This window comes from Carassius carassius, chromosome 28 (assembly GCF_963082965.1).
Source record: "Carassius carassius chromosome 28, fCarCar2.1, whole genome shotgun sequence".
In the NCBI taxonomy this organism is placed as follows: Eukaryota; Metazoa; Chordata; class Actinopteri; order Cypriniformes; family Cyprinidae; genus Carassius; species Carassius carassius.
The window spans coordinates 30,486,625-30,496,624 of record NC_081782.1 but is presented as its reverse complement, the minus strand read 5'-3'; the positions used below and the strand labels follow the sequence as shown (position 1 = coordinate 30,496,624).

At 42.3% G+C, this 10,000-nt stretch overlaps 1 protein-coding gene across 1 annotated transcript in view; it reads left to right on the top strand.

Moving 5' to 3' along the window:
• The window catches only part of ift80 (intraflagellar transport 80 homolog (Chlamydomonas)), a 39,532-nt gene that overhangs the window by 15,901 nt on the left and 13,631 nt on the right, over window positions 1-10,000 (top strand). Inside the window, exons 5-7 of the mRNA XM_059515031.1 lie at window positions 1,989-2,098; window positions 3,510-3,599; window positions 4,587-4,724. Of these exons, the coding sequence (XP_059371014.1) occupies window positions 1,989-2,098; window positions 3,510-3,599; window positions 4,587-4,724 (338 nt within the window). The remainder of the gene's footprint in view (window positions 1-1,988; window positions 2,099-3,509; window positions 3,600-4,586; window positions 4,725-10,000) is intronic.

The window sequence follows — 10,000 nt, the reverse complement described above, 5'->3', positions numbered from 1 at the left end:
GGGGGTCCAGTAAGGGTCCAGTGATGTCCTTCAGATAAGCCAGAACCAGTTTTTCAAACGACTTCATGACGACAGACGTTAGAGCCACAGGTCTGTAGTCGTTAAGTCCTGTTATCTTGGGTTTCTTTGGAATGGGGATTATGGTGGAGCGTTTGAAGCAGGAAGGCACTTCACACAACTCCAGAGATCTGTTGAAGATCTGTGAAAAGATGGGGGCCAGCTGGTCAGCACAGGTTTTCAGACAGGCTGGTGTAACGCCATCTGGGCCTGGTGCTTTTCTTCTTTTGTTTTTCTTGAAGACCTGGCGCACATCATCTTCACAGATTTGAAGAGCAGGAGGTATGGAGAGGGGGATTGCAGGAGGTGTTAATGGTTGTGTAGGGAGATGGTCAGAGTGGGTGTTGGGGGTTTCAAATCTACAATAAAACTCATTCAGGTCGTTAGCAAGTCGTTGATTAGCCTCAGTGCATGGGGATGGTGTCTTGTAGTTTGTGATGGCTCTCAGTCCTCTCCAAACTGAAGTAGAGTCGTTGGAAGTAAACTGGTCTTCCAACTTTTTAGCATAGGTCTTTTTAGCCGCTCTAATCTCTTTGTTCAGTGTGTTCCTGGCCTGATTGTACAAGACCCTGTCCCCATTTCTGTAGGCATCCTCTTTGGCCTGACGAAGGTGTCTGAGTTTTACTGTAAACCATGGCTTATCATTGTTGAATGTTAAATAAGTCCTGGTAGGAATGCATATATCCTCACAGAAACTAATATAGGATGTTACAGTCTCTGTGAGTTCGTCCAGATCGGTGGTAGCAGCTTCAAAAACGCTCCAGTCTGTGATGTCAAAACAAGATTGTAAATCCTGCTCTGTTTCGCTGGTCCATCTCTTCACAGTCTTTACTACAGGTTTAGCAGATTTAAGTTTCTGCTTGTAGGTCGGTATAAGATGAACCAGACAGTGATCAGAACGTCCCAAAGCTGCTCGTGGAACAGAGTGATATGCATCCTTTATTGTGGTGTAACAGTGATCCAGTATATTACTGTCTCTGGTGGGACAGGTAACATGCTGTCTGTATTTTGGCAGTTCACGGGAGAGATTGGCTTTATTAAAGTCCCCAAGAATGATTAAAACAGAGTCCGGGTGTTGTTGTTCTGTCTCTGTGATCTGATCAGCGAGTTTCTGTAAAACTGAGCTCACGTGCGCTTGAGGTGGAATGTAAACACTGACCAGAATGAGCGAGTGAAACTCCCGCGGCGAATAGAACGGCTTGCAGTTGATAAACTGCGTTTCTAGATCAGGACAGCACATCTTCTTTAACACAGTTACATCTGTACACCACCGTTCATTGATGTAAAAGCATGTCCCGCCGCCGCGCGATTTCCCCGTTGATTCTGCGTCGCGATCCGCTCTAAACAGCTGAAAGTCCGGCAGATGGAGTGCGCTGTCCGGTATGGCGTCATTCAGCCAGGTTTCCGTGAAACACAGAGCAGCAGAGTGAGAGAAATCCTTATTTGTCCGAGAAAGCAGAAGGAGTTCATCTGTTTTGTTGGGTAGAGAGCGGAGATTTGCGAGATGGATGCTAGGCAACGGCGTTCGAAATCCGCGCTTCCTGAGTCTGACGAGCGCTCCCGCTCGCTTTCCCCGTCTGCGCGTCCTGAAGCGCTTGATCAGCGCCGCTGCTCCTCCGATAACAATGTTCAGTAAAACGTCTGTATAATAGAAATCCGGAAAAATATCATGTGGTGTGTTCTGCCGAATGTTCAGCAGTTCATCCCTGGTGAAACTGATCGTGTTTGTTAAACAAAAAACAGGAAAAACGAACAAAAACAGTACAAACACTGGAGAGCCAAGCACTGAAGCAGCCATGTGCGGCGCCATCTTGGATAGTTTGTGTAGAAAATAGCTATAGATTATATTTACGCTATGTTAAAATAGCAGGATTTATACCACTTAATGAATGCAAACATCTGTTCTGTGGTGTGTGTGATGGCGTGTGCAGGGACTCCGGTGTACTCCGTGGCGTGGGCTCCAGACTCAGGACGGGTTCTGTACACATCGGGTCGACAGCTGGTGATCAAACCACTGCAGCCCAGCGCTAAAGTCCTGCAGGTACAGCGTTACACACACACACACACACAAACACAGCTAAGACTTCTGTTCATACACTCAGTTATTCAACATTTACTAGACTTCTGAATCACTGGGAGTGCATTTACTATTGAAAAGCCACTAGAGTGTTTCTTTCTGTTTGGTCAGTAAACAGAAACGTATTAGTAAACATAACGTTCTTTTAAAATCTCTGACAAATATATATTCACTGATATCTCTAAGTAAGTATTCTATAAAGACAGTCAACTTGTAAAACCAATGAACATTACTTTTATTTAAACGACATTCTGTGGAAGACAAGAGAAAGGTTCCTGTTTATTATCAACACTCTGCTTTACCCTGCTTTACTGTTCTCAGATACATATTTGGATTCATCTGATCATTTGACTGCGATGTCATTTCTACATTTTATTAATAAATGTTTTGCACTAATGTCAGATTCTACGAAATGTAATTTTTGATCATGAAAAATTGAACGAACATTATAAAATGCTCTGTGTAAATCATCACACAAAAACATGTGCTTTGTTTTAATGGGAAGGTTAGTTTACATGTGTAGTTTACAAATTAATCAATAGAGAAAGGCATTTATTACTGTAGGTTGTCACACAAAGACATCAAAATATGCAGCATTCTGGAAACTAATAATGACCTCCTGCAACATTCTGGGAACATTATTTTTTTGTGGAAGAAAATAAGACCTAGACTGTTTCTAGAAATAACCAAACGCTAGTGTTGGGGGTTAGCTGGTGATAGTCCTGTCACATGACTCATGGCAGAAGTAACTCATTATAATATTTAACTGAACAGAGATGACATCACTGAATCCAATGATGAACTGCCTTTAACTGTCATTTTGCATTATTGACACTGTTTTCCTAATGAATGTTGTTCAGTTGCTTTGACGCAATGTATTTTGTTTAAAGCGCTATATAAATAAAGCTGACTTGACTTGACTGATGAGACCCCTGCCCCACTTGACCTTTGACCTCCTGAGCTCAGACCCGAGGGCAGTGTCACTGATGGGTCACATACACTCAGTGTGTAGAGACAACAGAACACAGATTAGCACAAGTACACGTGTGTTCAGGCTGGGCTGTCATATGTAGCTTATATATGTGCTGAAACTGTTCTTATGCCCTCACTACACACACATCTGTGTGTACACACTGTTGATAAATGAGGGCCCAGGAGCTTCTTTCAGAAACAGCACTGATGCAGTTACTGCAGGTCTTTGGGGTTAAACACACACACACACACACACACACGTGTGCTAGAACGCACTGCCAGAGCCAGATGATGCTGAATGTCTGAATCCAGTCTCACAGATGTCCATAGGCTGCTGCAGTGTGTCAAACTCAGTAATCTCAGATCGACTGAGCGTATGTGTGTGTGTGATCTGTGTCTGCAGTGGAGAGCTCATGACGGAGTCATTCTGAAGGTGGACTGGAGTGCTGTCAATGATCTCATACTGTCAGGAGGAGAAGACTGCAAATATAAGGTGACGATCAATGTAAACACTGGCTTTCTGCTGATCTTCAAAAGACTTAATCTGCACTTCCAAAAACGAAGACCTTAAAGGTCTTAAACCAAAGCAGAAAGCCTATTATGCTCCTTTTTACAAGATACAGTATTGGTCTTGGGTGTCCCCAGAATGTGTCTGTGAACTTCCAGCTCAAAGTTCCCCACAGATCATGTATTATATCACCTGGAAAATGTCATCTTTGAGACGTGTCTAAAAAAGAGCTGGTTTGGTGTGGAAATGCAAATAGCTGCATATTCCCTCCCCATCTCCTAGGGCTGGGCGATAAAGCGGTTTTATTGATTAATTCAAATGTGTAGTTTACATCGATTTGTTTGAATGAAAGGGTTTTCTTTTTAACATCCGCTGACGCTCCACTCAGGGCTCCTGAGGTTCAGATTGGGCTCAACTCAACCTACAGCAGTGTTACTCATTGCATGGCAGTGAATAATACGATGATAGGATCATGCAATCAATACAGATATTTCATAAAAACATTAAAAACAAGCAGGGCTATGACATAACCCATTAATAAACTCACAGCATGTCTACACCGGACACGAGTGACGTGATCCGACAACAGAACTGGACACAAGCCTGCCATCTTGTCTTTTTGGCCAGATCGCTCCGGCCGGATGGCATCACAGTTTGTTCAGGGGCATAACATTTCTGTCACACGCTTGAGGTATTCAGCCAATCACGATGCACTGGACAGCTGGCCAATCACAGCACACCTCGCTTTTCAGAACGATGAGCTTTGTAAAAATCGATGCGTTTCAGAAGACAAAGAGGAGAAACAATAATAAGCAAGATGTGGAAAATAATGAGCTTTGAATCTTAAACCGCATAAACACATTTCATTACACCAAATGCACAACATAATGTTGTTTTAGCAGCATCATATGAGCCGTTGAACATGCTGAACTCATGTTCTTGAGTGTCTGAGAGTGTTTGTGTGTGCTGCAGGTGTGGGACAGCTACGGCCGGCTGCTCTTCTCCAGCTCAGCTCATGATTACCCCATCACCTCAGTGGCCTGGGCTCCAGACGGAGAGCTATTCGCCATGGGCTCCTTCCACACACTCAGACTGTGTGATAAGACCGGGGTAAGACACACACACACACACACACACACACACACAGCCCCTGACAGCTGCTTATTTGATTGTACAGTGAACGACTCATCCATGCACATCCACAGACGATATTGATTTTTTTATTTCAGCCCCTAATCTTTACTCAGAATCTCATTACTTGATCTTCTGGTAAAATGACAGACATTTTTCTGGTGACGTGTGCCACATTTCTCCGTTCATTTAGCCTCATTCTTCTGCCCTTTATTACAGTCGACTGCATGCTTCAGACTGTCTTACTTGAAGCTGTCTGTTTTACATGTTTTTTCAATAATCTGGTTCACTCACATACATAAGAACAATTTATGAAAGAATAACTTTCATTTTCTGCACGAGGATAATAAACTTAATGGCACTTTCTATAAAAACACACAAAAAGTCTAAAAGCTGTTATTATGTTAAGTGTTTTAGTCATTTCAACCTCATTATGTAATATTTATAGCGATTTGTGTGTGTGTGTGTGTGTGTGTGTGTGTGTGTGTGTTTGTTTGAGTGTGTGTGAGTGTGTGTGTGTGAGTGTGTGTGTGAGAGTGTGTGAGAGTGTGTGTGTGAGAGTGTGTGTGTGTGAGTGTGTGTGTGAGAGTGTGTGAGTGTGAGTGTGAGTGTGTGTGTGTGTGTGTGTGTGTGTGTGTGAGTGTGTGTGTGTGTGAGTGTGTGTGTGTGTGTGTGTGTGTGTGTGTGTGTGAGCAGACGGGTGAAGGGTTAATGCTGCGAGGGCTTTTATGCTGTGTCATTATCCCCCTCAGCAATAACATCATCAGCAGAGCACTGAAACAAACACATACACCTCATCACAGATGTGTGTGTGCACATGCAGTGTCTTAACTCTTTATGAAGAACCGTTGTGTGTGCTAGACAGATACACTTGCCCTCAGTGTCTTCATATTGTTATGCTAGTGCAGTTGTTAGATTGTAGATCAGTTATTTACTTATTACTATTTAGGCAGGTTCTCAGAAGATGTTCAGGTCCTGGTGTGTGATGGTGTGTGTGTGTGAACATGTGGGACAGCAGTGTATTAATGAGTGTGTGCAGCTGCTGTCTAGCTGTCTGAATGTGTGAGATGGGATTGCCTTCCTCCCCAGTGAAGGCAGTATTTGACTTCGATCACCATGGTTTGTGTTGAGCATGTTCTCACTGGATCCACTCTTTGCTGTCAAAGAAAGGAACATCTGTACTTCCTCACCAGACAATGAAACAGACATTTTTGGGTTGTTAAAGAAGGTGCACCCGTTCAAAACAGTTGCGTTCGATCCTTCACTGGCTGTGCTGAATTAAATCTAGTGGTTCAGTTGTGTCTCTGTCACAAGTTCAGTGACGCAGGTAGTGAAGATTCTCTCCGGCCAATCTGTGATCAGCAGAGTGTACACGTCATGTTTTGGTAATGGTACGGTTCACTTAGAACCTCACCTGAGGTGGTACTGAACCCAGCAGAAACCCCCCAAAGTGAACCTTACAGAGCCATACCATGCAGTGGATAAGCCCCATATGACTTTTGTCTCAATATACTCCTAATTACTGCTTATTAATACTTAGTAAAGTAGTTGTAAAATGTAAGAATTGGATAAGACTGAGGATTTAGAATAAGATCTTGCAGAATAAGACAATAATATGTGCTTTTAAGTAATAATAAGCTACTAATATCCCTGTAATATTCATGCTAGTAACCATGTAGTTAATAGTGAGAGTTATTCTCAATATTCTTATTAACTCACCAAAGTATTTAAAGTGAGAAGGGGCATGCATTTTGATTAGACTTTAAAACTGGATGTTAAATCCACTATTGGATTGTGTATAAATGTTCTACAGTCCATGAACAGTATCAAGTTCATTTACACGAGAAGTAACTGTAATTAAATTACAAAGGTAATCCATTACTTTACTTTTTCAAGGGGAAAGTAATTAAAAGTGAAAGTGAAGTGACATTCAGCCAAGTATGGTTACCCATACTCAGAATTTGTGCTCTGCATTTAACCCATCCGAAGTGCACACACACAGAGCAGTGAACACACACACACACTGTGAGCACACACCCGGAGCAGTGGGCAGCCATTTATGCTGCGGCGCCCGGGGAGCAGTTGGGGGTTCAATGCCTTGCTCAAGGGCACCTAAGTCGTGGTATTGAAGGAGGAGAGAGAACTGTACATGCACTCCCCCCACCCACAATTCCTGCCGGCCCGGGACTCGAACTCACAACCTTTCGATTGGGAGTCCGACTCTTTAACCATTAGGACACGACTTCCCACATAAATTACAGTAACTAATTACTTTAGTAACTAGTTACACCTAACACTCATTTCTGCTGAACGCTGGATCAGAACCATGATCTGTGCTTCAACATTTAAACTTCTAATATTTACCTGTTTTTAGACAATAAAATAAAAGGATTGTTTTCTCCCGTTGGCACACTAACAGATATAGTACTGTACAGGTCCTTCTCAAAAAATTAGCACATTGTGATAAAGTTCATTATTTTCCATAATGTAATGATAAAAATTAAACTTTCATATATTTTAGATTCATTGCACACCAACTGAAATATTTCAGGTCTTTTATTGTTTTAATACTGATGATTTTGGCATACAGCTCATGAAAACCCAAAATGCCGGTTTTAAAAAATTTGCATATCATGAAAAGGTTCTCTAAACAAGCTATTAACCTAATCATCTGAATCAACTAATTAACTCTAAACACCTGCAAAAGATTCCTGAGGCTTTTAAAAACTCCCAGCCTGGTTCATTACTCAAAACCACAATCATGGGTAAGACTGCTGACCTGACTGCTATCCAAGGCCATCATTGACACCCTCAAGAGAGAGGGTAAGACACAGAAAGAAATTTCTGAACGAACAGGCTGTTCCCAGAGTGCTGTATCAAGGCACCTCAGTGGGAAGTCTGTGGGAAGGAAAAAGTGTGGCAAAAAACGCTGCACAACGAGAAGAGGTGACCGGACCCTGAGCAAGATTGTGGAGAAGGACCGATTCCAGACCTTGGGGGACCTGCGGAAGCAGTGGACTGAGTCTGGAGTAGAAACATCCAGAGCCACCGTGCACAGGCGTGTGCAGGAAATGGGCTACAGGTGCCGCATTCCCCAGGTCAAGCCACTTTTGAACCAGAAACAGCGGCAGAAGCGCCTGACCTGGGCTACAGAGAAGCAGCACTGGACTGTTGCTCAAATTTTGCATGTCATTCGGAAATCAAGGTGCCAGAGTCTGGAGGAAGACTGGGGAGAAGGAAATGCCAAAATGCCTGAAGTCCAGTGTCAAGTACCCACAGTCAGTCATGGTCTGGGGTGCCATGTCAGCTGCTGGTGTTGGTCCACTGTGTTTTATCAAGGGCAGGGTCAATGTAGCTAGCTATCAGGAGATTTTGGAGCACTTAATGCTTCCATCTGCTGAAAAGCTTTATGGAGATGAAGATTTCGTTTTTCAGCACGACCTGGCACCTGCTCACAGTGCCAAAAGATGGAGTCAGCACCCCACAGCTTGACAGTCATTTATTCCATGACGTTACACCGTTTTGATGCCGTTTTATGTCTGATGATCGTGTTAGATTATGTATGAAAGCATATGTTGTTTACGTTTTTTCTTCTCGTGTTTTGGGATTCTCTGAGCACAAGTAGAGTTTTAGACTCTTTAGGTCATGTATACTAAATGCAATCTTAAATATATTTCTAAGAAGTACATAAAAAGCTTTAGAAACAGACTCCCCTAGAGTCACCAGTCTGGCGCACAGCATTGGCGCTGTGTGATATCACTGCTTCTGCTGCACTCATGGACCTGCAGCAAAGCTCCCTGAGTATTACACAGGAATGAGAGTATAGTTCCTAGCCATATCGACATAGAACATCACAACTTTTCATTTTCTGTCGTTCTTAGTACACAATGTACCTACAGAAGAGTCGAGTTTTAAATAAGAAAAAAAATATAGAAACTCTTTGGTCATTTTTGATCGAGATGCTAACGTTCTAATCAGATTCAATGATCTATGCTAAGCTAAGCTAAAAGTGCTACTGCCAGACCCGGAGATCGGCTGAATGGATTTGAAAACTTTTTAACTCTAGGGGAGTTGGAAAATGAGCATATTTTTATTTTTTTTAAAGTGGAATGTTACTTTAAGCAAAGAGTCCTTTATTTTCTTTCAAATAATTTAATATTTCAAATATTCAGAATGTTTTTTTTTTCAAATCATTAATCACAGGATAATTTATGCAGTTGTAACTGCGTGTAAATGCATTCATGCCATTTCTGAGCTGCATTAAAAAGTCTGTGTGATTAACAGCCTAATAGTGTCTTATTATTCTAATTAATTACATGTATTGGACATAAAGGATGCATGTCAGGGTTTTGCACTGACACTGTTTGTCTTGTGTTTTTCTTTCTTGTGTCTATGTCTTGTTTCAGCACATGGCCTTGTTTTCCTTGTCCATGTGATCCTTTAGCCCTCCTTCTTGTTTCCTCTTTACCACACCCTCTTGTTAGCCTAGTTGGTCTAATTGTGCTCACCTGTCCCTCATGTATTTTCCTCCCTATTTATAGTGCTCCTTACCCTTTTGTGTTTGCTGGTCCGTGGTCATTCTCATTACCTCTGTCTCTGGATGAATATGTGTCCTTATATCTTTCCTTATCTTGAGTTTAATTTTAAGTTTTTGTGGAGCTTTGTCCTGTCTAGTCTTGTGTTCGAGTTCCTGACCAGCCTGGTATCTGGTCTGTCTCCAGAGTCAGTGGTCTACAAGTTTCTGAGCTCTGCTCTATGGTGCCTTGTGTGGCCTTCTCTATCAGCCTGGTCTTGCTGCCCCCTCTGTTGCCAAAGTATTACGCCAGTTGTTTCCTGAAGCCTTCCCACTGGCTTTCCCTAGCTGTTTATTGTGTTCCTGTTGTAGTATCTTGTGCCCTTCACCACCCTCTTGTATCAGTCTTTTGTCAATAAACCCTTGTTATCTCATTGCAATTGGGTCCTCCTTCCTAGATCCCTGACAATGCATGAATTTAATAACGTAAGAAAATTGCTTTTATAAAGGTTATTGACAAAATGTCCAGAAATTGAGGAATTGTCTTTTACAACCCAAATGTGCACACACTCTGTCACTGTGTGTAATTTCCTACGGTACATGCATTTTGTCAAAAGGTGTGTGTGTGTGTGTTTATTTGTACACCCTGTCCTGTGTGTAACTGAATAATAGCAGATGTAAGTGAAGCCAGCTGTGCCAGATTTACACAGCTCACATCCCTACAGCCTGACAGCATGTGTAA